This window comes from Dipodomys merriami, unplaced genomic scaffold (assembly GCF_024711535.1).
Source record: "Dipodomys merriami isolate MVZ:Mamm:240054 unplaced genomic scaffold, mDipMer1.0.p SCAF_88, whole genome shotgun sequence".
Taxonomy (NCBI): domain Eukaryota; kingdom Metazoa; phylum Chordata; class Mammalia; order Rodentia; family Heteromyidae; genus Dipodomys; species Dipodomys merriami.
This window is the reverse complement of record NW_027206490.1, coordinates 5,032,354-5,055,002: the sequence shown is the minus strand read 5'-3', so window position 1 is coordinate 5,055,002 and position 22,649 is coordinate 5,032,354. Positions and strand designations below refer to the sequence as shown.

General features: G+C 39.6%; 1 protein-coding gene across 8 annotated transcripts in view; it reads left to right on the top strand.

Moving 5' to 3' along the window:
- The first annotated feature begins 836 nt into the window (after positions 1-836).
- LOC138820405 (intracellular hyaluronan-binding protein 4-like) overlaps positions 837-22,649 on the top strand; it is a 56,370-nt gene continuing 34,557 nt past the window's right edge. For 4 of the 8 annotated variants that reach the window (XR_011369862.1, XR_011369860.1, XR_011369859.1 and 1 more), the window contains exons 1-3: positions 837-1,038; positions 12,593-12,755; positions 13,639-13,689. Coding sequence is in view for 2 of the 8 variants with exons in the window: in XM_070012059.1 (XP_069868160.1) it covers positions 984-1,038; positions 12,593-12,755; positions 13,639-13,689; positions 18,142-18,214 (342 nt within the window). In the remaining 6 variants the exon portion in view is untranslated. Of the gene's footprint in view, positions 1,039-12,592; positions 12,756-13,634; positions 14,661-18,141; positions 18,280-22,649 lie in introns of those variants that run through there. The other 4 variants (XM_070012059.1, XR_011369864.1, XM_070012061.1 and 1 more) reach the window with 4 other exon arrangements.

Sequence of the window (22,649 nt, the reverse complement as noted above, 5' to 3'; positions counted from 1 at the left end):
CACGCATCCTCATGGTAAGACCCTTGCACTAGGAATCACATCTTGATGGTCAGATTCTTGTACTAGAAGTCATGTCCTCATGCTCAGACCCTTGCACTAGGAGTCACATCGTCATGGCTAGACACTAGCACTTGGAGTCACATCCTCATGGTCACATTCGTGCATTAGGAGTCACATTCTCATGGTCAGACCCTTTCACTAGAAGTCACATCCTCATGGTCAGACACTTGCACTGGGAATAACATCCTCATGGTCAAATCCTTGCACTGGGAGTCACGACCTCATGATTAGATCCTTGCACTTGTGCTGGGAGTCATGTCCTCATGGCTATTTCCTTGCACTAGGAATCACATCTTCAAGGTAGAACCTTGGACTGGAAGTTAGAAAGGATTCCTTCTTTTTTCTCAGTATGCAGACTAAGGTCTAAAGTCCATAACAAGAAGCAGCTGGTGCTTCTTCAACAACACACTAAATGCTAAGTACATGGCTGTTGAATGGCTATGTTAATGTGTAACCTTAACAGAAGTGTGGCAGACATGGAAAGTACCCCAATTCCATGCGGTTACAGGATAGCCAAGACTGACCCCCTGGTTGGCAGTGCAAGTCACCTGCGTCCATCTGTTGTGGTTTCACCTCTGGCCCCATCTCTCCGGAATGGGCCGGGGGTGGGGTGCAGAGGTCAAGTGAAGTAACAGCCACCGGCCTGTGATTGGGCTCTCTGGCTCGCCGGTTGGGAAAGGGGAATGTCTCTGGGTGCTGATTGGCTGTCTCACTGCGGTTGGGTAGGCAGCGGTAGCAGCAGTGGCAGGGGCAGGTGCTTGGAGGGACTGGACAGAGCCCAGCAGAGAGGGAGGAGGCAGGCGGAATGGGTCCTTGCCACAGGATGTGCTGAGTGTTGCTTGTGTGGGCTGCCAGCCTAGACCTGCAGTGACCAAAGCTGGATAAGGGTGTTCTGGTGCCCTGTGACAACCACCAGCGATTCTATGCAGGAGAGCTTTTGCTGGGTCGTGGCCAACCGCTTCTACCAGCTGCTGGAAGGTGAGTAGGACCAGTTCCACATCCTGTGCGATGCCAATCGCTCTCGCCAGCAGCAGCAGCTGCATAGCCGCAAGCAAGACAAGACCGCCATGGTGGCTGCAGCTCCGGTGGAGCTACACAGGAACTTAGGTTCCCAGGCCGGACGCTGGCGGCAGCCACAGGGAGTCTCAGAAGGAGCTCAAGAGCCTCCCGGTGCCCGGTGAGCCTTGGCAGGACAGCCCAGGCCCTCAGCCACCAGGTACATGGGTAGGAGAGGAGAGGAAGGGCACCGGGTGCAGGACAACCAGGCCAGCTGCCTAGATCCTCGGCATGAGACCAAGGCACTGTGTGCAGCGAGGATGAGCGCCCTGGAGGCATTTCATGTGCCAAGAGTGCTCTTGGCCAGGAAGGTGGGAGCCTATGAAACGGGGAGCCTGGCTGGCGCCCCAGGTGGTCCTGGGGTGCCACCGAGCCAGCAAGCAAGTCTGGAGCGGGCTGGTGCTACCAGCATGAAGGGAAGGGGGTGGCCGGTGGGGGGCCACAGAGGACAGGGGGTGGGGTTGCCTTTCTCTAACTGGCGCTGGCCTGGCTGCACTTGCATTCCTGAATCACCCCTGACTGCTCTAAGACAGGCGTTCCTAACCCTGGCACCTCCAAGCTTCTAGATGTCTCCTGCCTCATCAGACCATGGCCTGGTGCAGGAAGAGGAAGGGCACCTCAGAAAACACTTCCACCTGACCCGCCCTGGCCTGAGGCATCTGCACCTGCCTCCCACTTCTTCCCTGAGTGCTGAGTGAGGCGAGTGGTTTTCATGAGGTGAGGTGTGTGGTTGTCACTCTTCTGATTGTTGAGGTTAGCTGTGTGGTTGTCACTGTTCTAGGTGTTGAGGTTAGATGTGCAATTGTAACTGTTCTGAGTATTGAGGTTAGGTATGTGGTTGTCACTTTTCTGAGAAATGAAGTTAGGTGTGTAGTTGTCACTGTTCTGAGTACTGAGGTTAAATGTGTAGTTGTCACTATTCTGAGTGTTGAGGTTAGGTGTGTAGTTGTTACTGTTCTGACTGAGATTAGGTGGGTAGTTATCTCTGGTCTGAGTCGAGGTTAGGTGTGCGGTTGTCACTGTTCTGAGTACTGAGGTTATGTGGTAGTTGTCACTGTTCAGAAAACTGAGGTTAGGTGTGTATTTGTCACTGTTCTGAGTATTGAGTTTAGGTATGTAGTTGTCACTATTCTGATGACTGAAGTTAGATGTACAGTTGTTGCTTTTGTGTGTATTTAAGTTAGGTGTGTGGTTGTCACAGTTCTGAGTGCTGAGGTTAGGTATATAGCTGTCACTGTTCTGAGTAGTGAGGTTAGGTGTGCAGTTGTCATTGTTCTGACTGTTCTGATATTGATGTTAGGTGTGCAGTTGTCACTGTTCTGAGTTTTGAAGTTAGGTGTGTGGATGTCACTTTTCTGAGTGTTTGAGATATGCAGTTGTCACTGATCTGAGTACTGAGGTTAGGTGTGCTATTGTCATTGTTCTGAGTATTGATGTTAGGTGTGTGGTTGTCACTGTTCAGAGTACTGGGGTTAGGAGTGTAGTTGTCACTGCTCTGAGTGTTGAGGTTAGATGTGTAGTTGTCACCATTCTGAGTGTTGAGTTTAGGTGTTCTGTTGTCACTGTTCTGAGTATTCAAGTTAGGTGTGCAGTTGTCACTAGTCTGAGTATTGAGATTAGATGTGCATTTGTTACTGTTTTGACTGTTCTGAGTATTGATGTTAGGTGTGCAGGTGTCACTGTTCTGAGTACTGAGGTTATGTGTTTGGTTGTCACTGTTTTTAGTGTTGAAATGAGGTGTGTAATTGCCACTGTTTTGAGTAGTGAGTTCATGTGTATATTTGTCACTTCTGAGTATTGAGGTTTGGTGTGCTGTTGTCAGTGTTCTGAGTATTGAAGTTAGTAGTGTGGTTGTCACGATTCTGAGTATTGAGTATAGCTATGTAGTTTTCACTGTTCTGAGTATTGAGGTTGGGTGTGTATTTTTCACTGTTCTGAGTACTGGGGTTAGCTGTGAAATTATCACTTTTCTGAGTATTGAGATTAGGTGTGTAGCTGTGTCTGTTCTGAGTTGAGATTAGGTGTACAATTGTCACTATTCTGAGTGTTGAGGTTAGGTGTGTAGTTGTCACTGTTCTGAGTGTTGGGGTTAGGTGTGCTGTCATCACTGTTCTGAGTATTGAGGTTAGGTGTGTGGTTGTCACTTTTCTGAGTAGTGAGATTAGGTGTGCATTTGTCACTGTTGACTGTTCTAATTATTGATGTTAGCTGTACAGTTGTCACTGTTCTGATTACTGAGATTAGATTTGTAGTTGTCACTTTTCTGAATGTTGAATTTAGGTGTGCAGTTGTCAATGTTGTGAGTACTGAGCTTATGTGTGTAGTTTTCACTGTTCTGAGTATTGAGGTTTGGTGTTCTGTATTCAGTTTTCTGAGTATTGTAGTTTTGAGTGTGGTTGTCACTGTTCTGAGTATTGAGATTAGGTGTGCAGTTGTCACTGTTCTGAGTACTGCAGTTAGGTGTGTAGTTGTCAATGTTCTGAGTAGTGATCTTGGGTGTGTAGTTGTTATCGTTAGCAGAGCTTGTTTGCCTATTCCTGGCTTGGTCAAGACTCATCCACTGCTTTCTAGGCAGCAGAAGCTCACGCCTGTTCTCCTAGGTCTTCAGGATGCTAAAACGGAATCAAGGTTCAAAGACAGCCTGGCAGGAAAGTTCAGGAGACACTTACCTCCTGTTAACCATGGTGGGGCTGCAGTTCATTGGTGGAGTGACAACCCTGAGCCAGAAATCTTGAGGGACAGTGCTCAGGCCTGAGCATGGACATGCGTGCACACTCACATATACATGTGTGCACATACACACACAAAGTGTGAGTTCATGCCCTGTCAGAAAATTTTAAGTGCTAGCACCTTGACTTGTGCAAATCGCGACTCTACCTTTATCTGTGTGGAGAAGATTTGTTGCTTGAGAATCAGAAGTCTGTAAAATAAAGTCTGTAAAATAAAGATGCTGAAAACCAAATGCTATTCGGTATGTCAGTAAGTGTATGACCTTACTTAATCAAATGAGATAATGCACTTTTACCTTACTTTTTTTCTCAAATTAGAGAAATATAAAATTAAATGAGGCAAGGATTCTCCATTTATTTACTGATCTACGTAGTTTTTGCTGTAATAGTTTGAACTGATGGCCTCACTAATTTTTAGATATAGCTGTCTCCCTATGCTTCCTACAAAGCTGAGATTAGAAGTGCATGCCATCATGACTTCATGTCTAGCTTCATTTTTTTAAACAAATGAAAATGTTGTGTCCTTTAGAAGAGTGTGACACTGCAGCTAGTATTGCTAATAAGCTGATTTTTCACAGTTTTCAATTTTAAAATAAATTTTTGTCATTTTTTTCTTATAGTATTGAGGATCAAACTTGGGGCCTCAAGCAAGCCAGGCCAAAGGACATTATCAATGAACTATAGTCCTACCCTGTGGTGGAAATTTTAAACATGTATGACATTGAATGAACACCCTTTATTTTTCCTGACATCAGCACTGTGAATTTATATACACAAATTTAATTACATAAATGCACAGTGCTTTTTCTTTTTTCAAAACTTAAGTGATATAATCTGGGATGCAGTCCACTTCCTGCCTGACAGTGCACTACCAACTTTTCTGTCCATTTAGAGTCTAGGCAATCTGGCTTTTGAGATATATATTTACAAATCTTGAGGTAATTTTATAGGTAGAATAACATTGTAGTTTTTTTCAAGGTGCATAATAGAAGAAAGCACCTCATTAATTTCCATTTATGTAGTTACTGTACTAAATTTATCTGTAATGAGTGTTAAAGTTCTACACAAATTTCTGTAAGCCCTGTTATGAAGGTCTGTGATTTTCTCTACTTAAATATTTTATTTATTTATTTTATTGTGAAAAAACCATACAGAGGGGTTACAATTACATGGGCAAGATAATGAGTATATTTCTTATGAAGCCTTGTTGCCTCCTCCATTGTTTCCCATTCCCGTCCTTTCCCCTTTCCACCCCACCCCCACCCCTGCCAAAGTTGTAAAGTACATTTTTCAACATAATGTATTGTAAATCTCATTGTTGCAATGGGTCCACCTGTATCCCTATTTAAACGATGTGTTTTTTTCCTTCCCCTTTAAAATTATACATGTTATGCCAAGGTCACAGGACCCCCACCAAGAAGAACTCTACAGCTGTTTTATTTAAACAGGCTGTAGCTTGGGCCTCATCTTACACTCTGACACAGTGGCGCTCAGGAGGAGAGCACTGAGCTAAGGATGTGCAGGTCTTATAAAGGTACACACCCAGGTGGTTTATCACCACCTATTGCTCTGCTACAAACAAGCAACAAGTGGTCACTGCCTCCAAATTTTAACCCTTCATTTCCCCCCCATTGACTTATAGTCCTGAGACACAATCTTGTAGCTCTGGGCCAAAACTAAATTACAATACCTCTCGAACTTGAACGGGTATAGTCCCTCTCTGACCTTAGCCATAATATTAAACAATAATATCAATAACAATCAGTTTATTTTTCTTTTCTTGAGGTGTATGCGGAGTGGTTGGGTAGGATGCTTGCAGACTTCTCATGTTTCCCCACGGTCATCCAGGGCAAAGGGTTCAGCTGGTCTGGCATGGGAGCAGTGGATCCAAGCAGCAAGGGCAGGAGGAGTAGTCAGTAGCACCATGTAAGGTCCCTTCCACCGTGGTTCCAGAGATCTCAAGTTGTGCCTTCGAACAAACACCCAGTCCCCTGGTTTAAACAAATGGGGGGTAGGAATAGAAGCAGAATCATAATGCTCTAAGCTGGGGCCACATACTCTTATGCAACAGCTGTAAATAGTCAAGCTTACACAGAAATTCAGTATCATCCAAATCAGCAAGCAATTCAGTCTGAAGACTAGGGATAATGGGTGGAGGGGGTCCATGCATTATTTCAAAAGGAGTAAAGCCAAACTGATAGGGTGAAGTTCTTATTCTAAACAGGGGCAAAAGGAAGGAGTGATACCCAATCTGCGCCAGTCTCCAAGGCCAATTTATTTAAGGTCTCCTTTCTGATTCATTCTTTCTACCTGCACTGAACTCTGGGGTCTATAAGCACAGTGCACATTCTAATCCATCCCAGGTGCTGTGGCTATTCCCTGACTTACTTTTGAGATGAAGGCCCATCCATTATCTGTCCCAACAGTGGATGGGAAGACATACCTGGGTAGGATTTCTTCCAGGATCTTCTTAGCCATGATTTTCACAGTCTCATGTTTGTTGGGTAGGCTTCAACCCATCCTGAAAAAGTGTCTACAAAAACTAGCAAATATTTATATCCAAATTTTCCAGTTTTAATTTCTGTGAAGTCTACTTCCCAATACACACCTGGCCTATCTCCACGGAGGCAAGCTCATTTTGTAACCAGTTGATTGGGGACATTGGTGAGCTGACAGGCTTCACAATTTTTTTTAAATTTAATTTTATTTTATTTGTTAACATACTGTACAGAGGAGTTACAATTACATGGGCAGGATAATGCATACATTTCTTACCAAACATTGCAGCCTCCTCCTTTGTTTACCCTTCACATCCCTTCCCAGCCTCCCCCCTCCCACCCATCCCAATCCTATTCCTTCCCCCCCACACACCGACGTTGTAAAGCTCGTTTTGGACATGACAACTTGTACTTCTCATTGTTGCAACAGGTCCACCTGTATCCTTAAACAACTGGTTTTTCCCCATCTTCTCCACAAGTTATACTGACATCAAATATAGTGAAAGCAGGGGTTATACTGTGGGGGAGGGACATACAAAGCAACAAAGAGATAATCTTATAAATGCGTAAGAAACACATGCATGGAAGAAAAAAAACATTAAAATACACATCTAAGGGTTCATTTTCCTGACATCACATTATCTGACCTTTTCCGCTTGACTCATATATATACTAGATATTACAAATAAGGGAAACCATGGGACCTATGTTTCTTGGGCCTGGCTTACTTCACTTAATATAATTTTTGCCAAGTTTTTCCATTTTCTAACAAATGGGGCAATGTCATTCTTTCTGATGGAGGCATAGAATTCCATTGTGTATATATACCACATTTTCTTGATCCAATCATCTACTGAGGGGCATCAGGGTAGGTTCCATATCTTAGCTATGGTAAATAATGCTGCAATAAACATAGTTGTGCTGGTAGCTTTAGTGTGGTCTTGTTTGTATACATTTGGGTAAATGCCCAAAAGTGGGATTGCTGGGTCATAGGGGAGTTCTATGTGAAGTCTTTTGAGGAACCTCCATACTGCTTTCCAAAGTGGTTGAACAAGTTTACATTCCCACCAACAATGAAGTAAAGTTCCTTTCTGTCCACATCCCCTCCAGCATCTGTTGTTGTTAGAGTTCTTGATTTTTGCCGTTCTAACTGGAGTGAGGTCATATCTCCATGTTGTTTTGATTTGCATTTCTTTTATGGCTAGGGATGTTGAACATTTCTTCATGTGTCTATTGGCCATCCTTCTTTCTTCTTCAGAGAAGTTTCTCTTTAAATCTTTTGCCCACTTATTTATTGGGCAGTTGTTTCTTTGAGGATTTGTTGTTGGGGGGTTTAATTTTTTGAGTTCCAAGTATATTTTAGATATGAGACCCTTGTCAGTTGTATGGCTAGTAAAGATCTTCTCCCAATCCGTGGGTTTTCTATTGATCTTGCTAGCTATGAGGCTTCACAATTTTTAACAATGTCCTTGATGAGTTGATTTTTACTTTGGAGTGTTAGAGCATGTCCTGCAGTCTTCGTGTTCCCATGTGAGGGATGCAATGGATTCTCTTTAGAATCCCCTTCCCCAATCTTTTTAGCAAGATAACTTTCCCCTCACCAGTTTTCCTTCTCTGTCCAGAGGTTTATAGGCCATGGGAATTTTCTTTATCCACTGCAAGTCTTCTTGGGGATACTGAGGCTCAGGAGGCAAAGCTCGTGGCCCTGGGTCTACTAGAGTCAGCTCTGGGCTGGAGGGCCAACTCCTTAGCTGCCTGATTGGCCAAGTTATTTCCTTTGGTTATAGAATCAGTTCCGTTTTGATAGCCAGGGCAGTGCATAATGGCAATATTTGCTGGTTCCCATCTAGCCGAGGCTTAAAATTTCTTGTTTGTTTTTAATATATTTTCCCTCAGCTGTCAGCAGCCCCCTCTCTTGGGAAATGGCTCCATGGCCATGCACGTTGGCAAAAGCATACCGACTGTCTGTGTAAATGTTTAGTCTCTTCCATTTTCCCATTTGTAGGGCTTTTGTTAGTGCCACTAGCTCTGCTCTTTGTGCAGACATTCCCTGGGGGAGTGCTTCTGCCCACACTATCTCAGTGTCCGTGATGATTGCTGCGCCTGCGTATCTTGTTCCATCTCAAATGAAACTGCTGCCCTCTGTGAACCATGTATGCTCAGCATGTGATAGTGGCGATTCCAACAAGTCTGGCCTCTTTTCCTTTACCCAGTCTCTCTTTTCACGCTCAATTTCATGTTTTCTGTCCTTCCTTTCCTGTTTTTGCCACGGCTACTAGATCCCTAATAGACCTCTCACCGAGAGTCAGATTCTACAGCTGTTTTATTTAAACAGGCTGCAGCTTGGGCCTCGTCTTCAACTCCGACACAGCGGAGCCCAGGAGGAGAGCCCTGAGCTAAGGATTTTCAGGTCTTATAAAGGCACACAACAGTGCAGTTTAGCCCCATTTGTTGCTTTGCTACAAACAAGCAACAAGTGGTCACTGCCTCAAAACTTTAACCTTTCAATACCAACATCAAATACAGTGAAAGCAGGGATTATACCATAGGGGAGGGACATAAAAAGCAACAAAGAAATCATCTTACAAATATGTTCGAAACAACCGCAGGAGAGAAAAAAAAAACATTTCTTCATGTATCTATTGACTATCCTTTCCTCTTCAGAGAAGTTTCTCTTTAAGTCGTTAGCCCACTTATTTATTGGGCAGTTGTTTCTTTGAAGATTTGGTTTTGGGGGATTTAATTTTTTAAGTTCTAGGTATATTCTAGATATGAGTCCCTTGTCTGTATAACCCATGCTTTCACTGTATTTGATGTTGGTATAATTTGTGGAGGGGAAGGGAAAAAACAAATCGTTTAACTAAGGATACAGGTAGACTCATTGCAATAATGAGATGTATTAATCGTTATGTCAAAAAACGAACTTTACAACTTTGGTGAGGGGTGGGGGGAGTGTCGGGTGGGGAGAGGGGGGAGTATGGAAAGGGATGGGAAGTGGAAACAAAGAGGAGGCTACAATGCTTGATAAGAAATGTACTCGTTATCTTGCCCATGTTATTGTAATTCCTCTGTACGGTATTCTCATAATAAAAAAGAAAAGAAGAAACATTTGAATCCTTATCTTGGGGTTCCAATCCAGATGCCCCTCAATAGATGAATGGATCAAGAAAATGTGGTATGTATACACAATGGAAGTCTATGCCTCCATCAGAAACAATGACATTGCCCCATTAGTTAGGAAATAGAAATGCTTGGCAAAACTCATATTAAGTGAAGTAAGCCAGGCCCAAAGAAACATAGATCCTATGGTTTCCTTTATTTGCAACAACTAGTATATGTCTGAGACAAACAGAAACTGTCAGATAAGTTGATGTTAGGCAAAATGAAACATTTTAAATTTAGTCTGAAGATTGAGTGAATGCTTAGCATAGAGAAATGTCAAGCATTTGGGAATACACTTTTTGACATACACCAGAAACATTAATCCTCCAGAATGTGGGAATTAGATGCTTGCCCCGTGGAATTGGAAGTTTTACTGTACTAAACTATCCAAAGCTGTACAGAAACCTATGAGAGGCCCTTTGCTCAGTATATTCTCTAACCATCAGAGACTGTTTCAGCTCGCTTTCCTCAGCTTTCTTCAGAGCCTAGAAACCCTTTGAGCCAAAATGCAACTATTTTATGGGAACTCTTGCTGGAAATTTTACTGTATTCTTTTCCTTTTCTAAGCTTGTGTTTAGATCAGTGATCCAATGCTAATGCAAGCCTTTTATTGGAAAAGGCTGGTGAAATGCAAGCTGCTATTCTAGTGTGGAAAAGCAAGGTGGGTTCAATTGCAGTTTTGACCTCTTACAACTGATTTGGGGGGAAAATGTCTGTCACTATTAGCTTTGGTCTTTGGAGATTTAGAGGGAGAATATAGTATTTGCAGGATATTGGTAAATATCCTAGTAAGTAGCCAATTCTATTTAACACTTCAATTTACATACAGAAATGATGGAAATGACTTTACTATAAAGCAAGTTTAATTGACATAGTTAAAAATGAGATAGCAGAAAGAAGGTAGAATAATCAATGAAGTAATTCTGTAGTTGAATGGAGATACTATAATGGTAAAACACAAATGCTTATGGGTTGCAAATAGAAAATCTACAGCAAATCTTTTAATTTTTCACTTTGCTAACTTTATTTATGTAGGTGCTAATTCTAGGAATTGAACTTAAGGCCTGGGCTCTGTCCCTTAGCTTTTTCTTTTGCTTATGGTTAGTGCTCTACCACTTGAAGCCACAGCTCCACTTCTGGCTTTCTTAGAGATCACATAACTTTTGTGCCTAAGTTGGCTTCCAACTCTGCTCCTCAAATTCCATTCTTACATGTAGCTAGGACTACAGGAATAAGCCACCAGTACTCACCTTCAACTTGTTTTTTTTGTTGTTTTGTTTTGTTTTGTTTTGTTGTTGTGGAGCTTGAGCTCTGTATCTGGATTTTGTCCCTCAGATCTTCTGTTCAAGCCTAGCACTCTACCGCTTTGAACCACAGTGCTAATTTCAGTTTTTCTGGTGCTCAATTGGAGATAAGAGCCTCATGGATTTTCTGCCAGGCTGGCTTTGAACCATGATCCTCAGCTTTTGACCTTCTGAGTAGCTTGGGTTTCAGGTGTGACCCACCAGTGCCTGGCTCAACTTATTAACAACTTAGTGACATTTTCCCCCTGATTTCAACTACCCCTTCTATTTTGGTTGATCTGATTTGTTTCTACAGTAGAAGTATAATCCTCTATGAAAATATCATAAAGTGATGTAAGTTAGATTTAAATAGTTATTGATATTATAGGATATTAGAGCCATAGAGTGAACTTAAATCCCTTGTGCAATATTTGACACTCAAAAACATTTTATATTCAAGGTAATTACATAATTTTATATTCGTGATGTACAAACAGGATTTTTATTTTAAGACTTGATAGTACTTACTTATTTGTGTTAGAGTATAAAGTTTAGTTAGGAAATAATAATGAGAAAACTGAAAAAAAATCCCTGTATTTTTAAAGTTTGTAATTTTTGCCAGTCCTGGGGCTTGAACTCAGGATCTGGGCACTGTCTCTGAACTGCTTTTGCTCAAGAGTAGTGTTCTACCACTGAGCCACAGTGCCACTTCTGCCTTGTTCTGTTTATGTGGTACAGGGCATCTTGCATGGTAGGCAACCACTAAGCCACATTCCCAGCTCTATGCCTGTATTTTTATTGTGGATACATGAGAGGAATTTAATGAGATGTACATCCATTATTTGAATAAATTTTAATATTTTTCTATATGTACTATCAGCGTGGTGTAATTACTCCTAAGGAAAATCAAAGAAGTATAGCAAAAGCTATAAATAATATTTGAGGACCCTTCTAAATCTAAGGGGAAAAAGACAATTTTGGAAGACAGTTTAAGAAATGACAAAGTTCAAAAGTTATTTACTAACTTATTAGATGGCTTAAAATACAGGATTTGATTGCATATTCTAAAGCAGCAGAAGAGAAAAGACAAAAGAGGGTTAGCACTTTGTCCTTGTTTCACCTGGATGCTGGATTCTCAAATGGACAAAAAAAAGATACCTTCTTGAGTGAGTTGAAAACTGAGTTGAGGCCCACACTAGAGACATATAGCAAATATATAAATCCCATTCAAGGGAAGGAAAATCTTTTTAAAATACAATGTTAAGTACAATCTAATATTGTACTTTAAACTACAATCAAAGGTACTGGTATGTACTACTTTCCTGGATGAGGTTTAGAACTATGGTTTCATAAAGCTGCTTTTGAAATGTGAAATGTAGTTAGTTTATTAAATTGTGTTAATAGAGGTCATCTATAATTAACCAGGTGTGGTGCATGCCTATGATTTTAACCCTCAGGAGTCTTGATACAGAATGATTGTGAGTTCCAGGCTAATCTCAAACATATGTAATGACCTTATTTCAAAACACAGCAACAACAAAAAGAAAGAAAAAGATACCTATAATTATATGGTTTATTGTATACTCTCTAAAACATAAGTGAAGTCATAATAGTAATAAGGTTTTATTAAAATGAATAAATTCTAGAAAATAACATCAGCAACTTTTTCCCCTGAAATTCCCATTTATCCAGTGGTATTCCAACTGGTTTTTGGAAAAATGAAATCTTAAGGAACCTATAGAATTGTACCTAGTGTTTCATGGATGTTGTGTTTTAGCCCTCTGCTTTGGTTTTCTGCTGGCAGGCCAGAAATGGACTCCTAGAAAAGGGGAGCAACAATGCTGGAATGACAGCTGGAGAAAAGAGGTGATACTTAATAGAGCTGAGCAGAGATCCTACAGGGAATATGGACCATTTGAGGCCAAGAGGCAGGCCGACTTTACAGCTGAGAAGTTTTCAGCTGAAATGTATGTACAGTCCTCAACTGGGTTGGTTGGGGAACCAGAGGACTTTTCAGAACAGCCATAACCCTTTGTGACCTTTCCATATTACAGATCTTAGGAACATTTTGATAGTTTAGGCAACAAGTCATTATTATTTTAGATGACACCTGAAAGATCTTCATGTATTTCAGAGATGACCTTATATCAAGATTCAGGGCCAGTTGTATAATTAAAACTAAATGTGGAGCTGGGTTCTGTTGGCTCATGCCTGTAATTCTAGCTACTCAGGAGGCTGAGATATGAGGATCGTGGTTCAAAGGCAACCCCAAGCACGAAAATCCTTGAGACTCTTATCTCTAATTAACCACCAGAAAACAGGAAGTGGTGCTATGGTTTAAATGGTAGAGTGCTAGCCTTGAGATGAAGAGCTGAAAGATATCACCCAGGCCCAGAGTTCAAACCCCATGAACAACAAAAATAAATAAATAATAAATTAACCATGGGCTTGGAATGTACTTTATCAGTAGAGCATTGGGAGAGCTCTTTAGAATATACAAGGCCCTAGTATCAATGTCTAATTCCACTGCAAAGGAAAAAAATATTTTCCATAATATGAGAAGCACACAGTGCAGTGTTTCACACGAGTTAACATAGCTGTTTTGCGAGACACCACCTTAACTTATAAAAAGCTGAGTGTCCTGGTACATGCCTTTCACCTATGTGGGAAGCATAAATATGCGGTCCAGGCTGGCCTAATCAAAAGCAAGTATACAAAAGTAACAAAATAGCTGGACTCTAGTGGCTCACATCTGTAGTACTAGCTACTCAGAAGGCTAAGATCTGAGGATCACAGTTTGAAGTCAGCCCAGGCAGTAAAATCCATAATATTTTCTCTCCAATTAGCCAGATTAGAACTGAGGCCTAATACAGCAGCAGCTGTAAACAACAACAAAAAAAGGTAAGTAAAAGCTCAAGGTCCTGAGTGTAAGGACCAATACTGACACCAGAAAAAAATAAACAAGTAAATAATCAAAAGGAACTGGAGGCATGGTTCAAGTAGAGTGCCTTTGTAGCAAGCATACAGTCCTTAACTCAAGCCCCAGCACAGCAAAACAAAACAAAACCAAAACAGGTGAGTATATTGGATTCTTTAAAATTTTACTTTGAAGTTTTACACTAAGGAGCTAATTTTAGAGTAGGGATATAATTAGGGTTTTGATTTAGCATTATGAATTCTGTCTCTTAAATAGATTGAAACAGATTCTTAATTCTATGATCAGCTAAGTAGGCTATCATGAGACATGTGAAGAAAAGTCTAATATGATACATGATACCAAACTCTGGAAAGTTCTCTGGTGTGAAGTAATGCATAGGACTGGTGCATTCTACCATGTCTCCTGAGTCAGAGCAAAGCCTTCTACAAACGTAGTTATTATTTTGCTTATGCCTCCTGTTAGTAAGATAGTTCTGTATTCAGGGAGTCAAGTTTCTCAAAGTGTTTTGACTTCCTGCCATCCAAATTCATTTAGGACCCTGTCTGAAACAAAGTCTTAGTCAAAGAACATGGCTTTATAAGGCTGGAGTAAGGAACCATTTTCCACCAAGCGCTATTTGGATATTTATAACCTGTCATGTACTAAATGATTTTTCAGGCCTTATAGGGCCCATGGGTCAAGTGTACCTCATCCCTGCTAGAGTCAATTAGAAATAAGTAAATAAAGGACCTGTAGCAGAGAGCAGCACATCTGAAGTGGTGTGCATATGGTGACTAACTAGAAGGGACACATAAAACAGCAATGCACAACCTGGTGGATCTCTCACAAGGTTAGAGAAAGTTCTGGAAAAGCTCACTTTATTTTTTATTTTTGGTGATTATTTCAAATTTTCTCTGTAATGGCCACTTTTATATGTAAAGCTTCTTGGAGCAGAACTAAATTTTTGAAAGGTTTATGTATTTTTTCTCTACTCAGACTTTTATTCTATGGAAAAAATGAAATTTTTGTTCAAATGCAGAAACCATCGTTGCCATCATTTTTAAAAAGTATGGAACTTTAAAAAGTATAATTGAACATGTCAGTTTTTCTTTTTTTAATAAGTATGGTAGGCTTAAAAAGATAGATTTTTGTGACATGAAAATCTGTCTGTGAAGTGAAATAACATATGTAATGGTAGGGGCACAGGGATATGAGACAATGAAGTGACTTTTCTTTATTTCTTTTAAAGTAATTTGATTTATAAAAACATGGCAAGAATTACATAAAGTATTCTCTTATACCCTTCATTTGGATTCCCTGAATATCAACTTCTTAACATATTTGCTTTACCATTCTCTCCTTTTCTACAGTTTTCTCTTTGTCATTTAGAAATAAGATTTGTGAGTGTTCCTTTATCCCTAAATACTTTATGTATTTGCCAAAAACCATGAGAGAATTATTAAAGTAATTAATATTGATATAGCACTATTATCTGATTCTTTAAATTATTTAATTTGCATTCAAATTTCACGAAGTGTTCTATCTTCTTTAATCTGGAATAAAGTGTAGACCAGTTATTTTTGTAGCATACGTATTTCTCACATGACCCATTGAGAGGACACAACTTCTGATACTCCTACCAAATGTAAATGGCAGTGTTCTCTGGTTTTCTGGTGGTTAATTGGAGATAAGGGTCTCACGAACTTTCCTGCATAGGTTGTCTTTGAACCACAATTCTCAGATCTCAGCCTCCTGAGTAGCTCGATTACACGTGTGAGCCACTGACACCCAGCTCAGGTTTCATGATCCATATGTTAATCTTCTGCATTTTGTGTTGGAGTTTGTCAAGAATTAAACTTCTTGAGTACAAGATTATTTAATTTTCATCAAGTTTTAAAATACAGAAGACCTGGTGTGCTGCTTCACACCTGTTGTTCTAGTAATTATGAGGCTGAAGCAGGATAATTGCAAGTTTGTATCCTGGGTTAGATTAGGAAGACTACGATTCAAAAAATGCAAACTCAAAACAACAACAACAACAACAACAACAACAACAACAACAAAGGAAATGGGAAAAAAGTATATGGAATATATACTGTTTTCAAGGATTACAATATACACAGGGATGATTTTAGGCTTGGTTTCTATCATTAATATATTTGAGAAGACTTTGGTGTTTTGTTGTTATCTGATCTAGATTTCTATAAATGTAGGACTGATTTTCACTGATGTTGTTTCCCATGTATGTGTTTGCTGTTCAAGTATTGTGTAGACTTTTTTTTAAAGATTTGTGTTACAAACAACCGAGAATAGCCAAAGCAATTATAGGCAAAAGAAACAATGAAGGACAAATCACGATACCAGATTTCAAGCTCTTCTACAGAGCCATAATAACAAAGACAGCTTAGTATTGGCACAAAAACAGACCCGAAGAGCAATGGAACAGACTAGAAGATCCAGAAGTAAAATCACATACCTATATTCATCTGACACTTGACAAAGGAGCCAAAGACATACAGTGGAAGAACTAGTGGTGCTGGGAAAACAAGGTGGCCACATGCACAAAACTAAAAGAGGACCCCAACCTGTCTCCATGCACTAGCATAAACTCAAAATGAATTGAAGACCTTCCCATCAAACCTGAACCTGTGAAACTATTGCAGGACAGAGTAGGAGAGACAGTTGAACTTACAGGCACAGGCAGGAACTTCCTGAACAAAGTCCCCGGGTCACAACAAATTGGAGACTCGAAGAATGGGACTATCTTAAAACAAAATTTCAGCATCGATGAAGAAATAGAAACCAAACTAGAAAGATAACCAAGTAAATGGGAAAAAATATTCACCAGCAATAGATCAGAGAAAGGCCTAATATCCATTATATACAGGGAACGCAAGAAACTAAATCCTCCCGAATACAACCAAATATTAAATGGGAAAGCAGCTAAAGAGAAACTTCTCAGAAGAAGAGATACAAATGGCAAAGAAACACATGAAATGTTCATCATCCCTGGCCATAAAGGAAATGCAAATAAAAGCACTGAGATACCACCTTACACCAGTCAGAATGGAACACATCCTAATGTCAGCCAATGACAAATGCTGGAGGGTATATGGAGAAAGAGGAACCCTTGCATTGCTAGTGGGAATGTACACTAACACAACCACTTTGGAAAGCAGTCTGAAGGGTCCTCAGAAAGCTAAATATAGACCTCCCATATGACCCAGCCATACCACTCCTAGGCATCTACCCTGAGCAACAGGAACCAGGATACAAGGACACATGCACCTCCATGTTTATTGCAGCACTGTTCACAATAGCTAAGATATGGAAACCACCCAGATGCCTCATTACAGATGAATGTATCAAAAATTTGTAGTACATACATACAGTGAAATATGCAGGCATTAGAAAGGATAAAATAATGTTATTCACCAGAAATTGATAGAATTAGAATAAATCATTTCAAGCAAGGTAAGCCAAGATCAGAGAGACAATTGGCACATGGCTTCCTGATATGTGAATGTTAAATCCAAAATGCAAAGAGATATGACAAAATAAACAGGATTCAAGAAACAAAGGACCTCTACTTAATTTGTCATATCATTCCTAAATGACTCCATGTTCTCGACCTTATATATGGTAGATAGATAGATAGATAGATAGATAGATAGATAGATAGATAGATAGATAGATAGATAGATAGATAGATAGATAGATACCATATATATGTACCATATATATGTACCATATATATTTACCATATATATGTGCACATCTGAGGGGAGCTAGGAGCAGGACACAGAATCAGAGGAAAATAGGAGACTATATAACAGAGGGGCACATCAGCTACATTGGACATTGAATGAAAATGAACTAAGGAATTCAAGGGCAGCAATGGAAGGGAGAGAATTAGAGGGAAAGAGGGAGCAGCTTACACTAAACAAAAGGAAAGAAAGGTACATATCAACCGATTTGGAAGAAATAGTTGTATTGTCAAAACTTATAGAATTCACAAACTTTATAGACCATGATAATGACAATTTGCCTTGTAAAGGTTAAAATGTGTACATGACTTTAAGTATTACTATCCCACAATACTGTGAAATTTGTGAATTTTATGTAATCACTGAATCTCAATAAAAATTATTTTAAAAATTATTAGCCTTTGGACTATATTCTAACAATTCATAATGTGCTATGATTTTTTTCTGTATTTCTATGTCTAGTATAATTTACGTAAGGAATTTTGATAGGTTTCCCTTATTTGCAATATCTAGTATAGGTATGAGTCAAGCAGAAAAGGTCAGATAATGTGATGTTAGGAAAATGAACCCTTAAATATGTATTTTAATGTTTTCGTTTCTTTCATGCATGTGTTTCTAACGCATTTATAAGATTATTTCTTTGTTGCTTTGTATGTCCCTCCCCCACAGTGTAACCCCCGCTTTCACTATATTTGATGTCAGTATAACATGTGGAGGAGATGGGGACAAACAAGTCGTTTAAGGATTCAGATGGACCTGTTGCAACAATGAGAAGTACAAAATGTCATGTCAAAACCAGCTTTACAATGTCGGTGTGGGGGGGGGGAGGGGGGTATATTTGGGTGGGGGGAGGGGGGTAAAATTGGGTGGGGGGAGGGGGGAGGCGGGGAAGGGAAGTGAAGGGTAAACAAAGGAGGAGGCTGCAATGCTTGGTAAGAAATGTATGCATTATCCTGCCCATGTAATTGTAGCCCCTCTGTACAGTATGTTCTCAAATAAAATAAAATACAATTAAAAAAAATAATTTCTCTTTTCTCAAAATTACATTAAATGCTAATAAAGAAAATTGGAAAAGAATAGAATTTTAAATCAGAAAAAAATGTTCTGTTTTAAAATTGGTTTGGGTTTTGTTAGAAGGTAGAAAAGCCAATGTAGAGAATTTATTTAGCATAATGTTTTATATGAAAAATGTAAGATTAATCTTCATTTCTGCATTTGTTTTCAAAAAAAGAAAATTGTAAATTCGATCTTTTTTTTTATTGTGGTAAGAATGGCTTTTCTTAGCCATGAGAGAATGGTAGGATAATTTACTGGTGCACGTATTGAAGCTATTAATAATCCGGATTACTTGATTTCAGGATCCGTTTTTGTTTTGGTCAGTCATGGGGCTTGAACTCAGGGTTTGGGAACTTTCTGCGAACTTCTTTGCTCAAGGCTAGTGCTCTACCATTTTAAGCCACAGCTCTACTTTCAGTTTTCTGGTGGTTCATTGGAGATAAAATGTCTCTTAGACTTTCCTGCCTGGGCTGGCTTTGAACTTTGATCCTCAGATCTCTGTCTCCTTAATAGCTAGGATTATAGGCGTGAGCCACCGGCGCCCAGCCAGGATCTCTTTTAAATAAGTAATTTGTTTTTAGGGAAAATGTTTTGGAAAGCCTATACAAATTTAAAAAAGTTAATAAACAAGGTGTTAAAATGATTAAAAAGATGTATTCATTTAGAACTACATCTTGGAGTCTAGTAGAAAAAAAGTAGGTCCTCAGAAAGCACAAGGATGGGCAGAAGGGAAAGCGGGCAGGTGATTACACCACCAGATCCTGGTAGTGTACCACACCATACAGGAGCCTGGATGAGGCAGAACACGGGCAGAGGCTTGGGCTCTCTTATCATATTGCATTGTCATCTTTGACTAGACCAGTGGACAGGTTTGATTGAGACAGGCCGCTGAAAGGATGTGGAAGCCCAAAAGGGGGCATGAGAAGCAGAGGGAGAGGCGGTCCCAGGAATAGAGGTTTTGATGCATTTGACCACACACGGAAACAAGATTTTGAAACATACAGTGGGAATGATAAAACGTAAGTCATTTTATATGTGCTATTTTCTACATAAATTTCAATAATATATGAATCTGTTCATTATGTATGAATATTTAGCCAAATTCATATCAGTATGCTATTATGCTATTACTTTTTGAAAGGCTATCTTGGGACAACTTTTATGATCGCTTTTTCTGATGTAGAAATTGACTAGAGCGTCAGTAGTAGCTTAAAGGAATACTATTCATTTCTCTAGAGCTATTAGAACTGAAGACTGCATAGGTAGATATGGAGCTTGTACCTGGGGATTAGGTAAAGAGACCAGGTAAGGGGTGAATGTGTGTCTTCTGAGAGCCTACGATGTAGTGTAAATCTATGTACCTTTATTTGCTTTTATTGAGAATTGTGATCACTGAATTATGCTTTATAATTATGTATCCTTAAGCAGAGACTGATTTGGGGCTTTGATTTACTGACATAATATTTTTGGTGAAGGACCTAGGTGATAACTTTATATTTTTGGTTGTGGGGCTTGAACTCTGGGCCTTGGTGCTATCCCTCAGCTCTTCAGCTCAAGGCTAGCACTCTAGCCACAGTGCCACTTCCAGTTTTCAGTGATTTACTAGAGATAAGAGTCTTACAGACTTCCTTGCCTGGGCTGCCTTTGAACCATAATCCTCAGATCTCAGCCTCCTGAGAAGCTAGAATTACAGGCCTGAGTCACCGGTGCCCAGCTTCTAGGTGATAACTTTTTAAAACAAGTTTGCTCTGTTGCATTTAGATTTGAAACTGCTTTTAAGGATCTTTTCGTATTTTATATTAGCTAATGATTTGTGACAGATGTCTACATACTTGTTGATGCCCAAACAAGTATATGGCCTGGCATATTTATGTATGTCTTAATAAGCTTTCTTAATTCCCACATATTATATACTTTTTGGAGACCTTTCAGAGTCCTTTTAGCTTCTTGGTATTGCTTCTTACTTTATAGTCATTTGTAGATGTGGGTTGCAGCTCCAAGAGAAGTTTCTCCTGTATCTTCCTCCTGTTAGACATTTCTTTATGGTTTAATGATACTTTCGATCTTTGCCAGTTCTGCTAGAGTAGGTATGTATTTGGTTTTACAGGGGTGTTGACCTTCATGGTGTCTGCTGACCAAGTGGTAGGATTTACTGTAGGGTAAGGGATGATGTAGAGCAAGGAACTGTGCAAGACCAGCTTTCCATAAATTAGAAACTTGATGCATCTGTACTTCTATTCTTCTTCTTTTAAAGAGTCTAAGTTTTTATGCAATCTTGTTTTTATTTGTTGTTAGTATTATTCTGGATACAGACAGTTCCACGGTGACCTGGAGTTCTCTGTGTCCCAGGCTGGCCTCTAAATTGTTAGCTTACTACTGCCACCTCCTAAATGCTAGCATTACAGACATGTGCCACAATGCCAGGCAGAACTATACTTCTTTGAGTATCTGTTCTAAAAGACAAATGTATAAAATAATAATGCCAAATGTAACATTAGTTTTACTACCATTCTCTTCTATAGGACCTGAAGAGAAACTTTTTGAGTGGTTACTCAATCTGGAATTCCATATTCTCAATGATCTTTTTCTTACTTCAATTGTATGTATGTATCTAGATATACATATATACGCATATACACATAATATCTATATGTATGTATGAAGAGGTGGCTGTGTCACTTGTGGGGCTTCCAGGAGTGGTGTTGGCATTCATTTTGGGTTTCTTTGTGACAGGAATTTAGGTGTTGATAGTTAATAAATCAGTCTTAGAGTAAGACATTTTAATGTGTGAAGGATCTGGGGCTTGAACATAGGGCCTGGGTGTTCACCCTGAGCTTTTATGCTGAAAGCTAGCACTCTACCACTTGAGCCTTGTCTTCACTTCTGGATTTTTGGAGATAAGAGTCTCACTGATTTTCCTGCCCAGCCTGGCTTTGGACCACAATCCTCAGATCTCCGCCTCCTAAGTAGCTAAGATTACCAGTATAAGCCACCAGCATCAGGTAAGACTCACTTTTTGTGGTTTTGAGTTTGATTGTTGTTTAATTGTTTCTGTAGTTTTCAGAGCTGAGGTCTGAACTTAAATCCTTGCACTTGCCAGATGAGTTCTCTTACACTGAGCAAGTCCCCAGGCCCTCCTGTTGTTTTTAATCAGCTAATGTGCAGTCAGTGCTGTCATGTGAACTTTGGATCCATGCGGAAGTGAAAGCCAAGAGATGTGCAGTTCATCCCTTGTTCATGCTGAAAACACTGTAATGACAATTTGGAGTTTCCTAGGGCTGCCAGCTATTCAACAAATAAAGGATTGATATCCATCCTATATAAAGGGCTGAAATTAGACAGCAAAAAAAACCCAGAAATAATCTAATTACATAGTTTTCAGAAGAAGAAAAAGATGGCTAATAAAGTCATGAGGAAATGTTCAACAGCCTTAGCTATAATAGAGAACATGCAAATTAAAACTGCAATAAGATTAAATCTACTTCAGTTGGAATGACAGCCACCAAGAAAATGTGGTAAGATGAATTAGAAAAGGAATCTTTATACTCTTTTGGTGGGAATGCAAACTAGTGCAACCACTATGGATATCAGTCTAGAAACAGACCCTTCCAAAGACTCCATTATACCAATATGAGGCGTATGTCAGTAGAATATATCAATATACCTGAAAGATGCCAGCATAACTCATGTTTATTACAGCACTGTGCACAATAGCCAAATGATGGAATCAGACACCTGGAATCTTCTTGAACTGATAAAGAAGAAGTAATATAGATGTACCATGGAATGTTACACAGCCATGAAGGAAAATGAAATCATGTCGCTCTCAGAAAAGTGGATATAACAGAGGACATCATAATAAACCAAGCTAAAAAATAAAAATAAAAAAAAACACAAGATATGTGTTTGTTTCCGATATAGAAGCTAGGCCTAAAGAGCATATATATTCATAGACATGATTGTACCTTTGTGTATATGGGCAGATTTACAAATTGAGTCTACAGGACTGTTTAAGAGGGGAAGGGAAAGGGAAAAAGAGAGTGAATAATTTTGAGATACATTATAATTATATATGAACATAACATGAAAACTGTTGATCAATGGAAAGTTGGGGGGAGAGA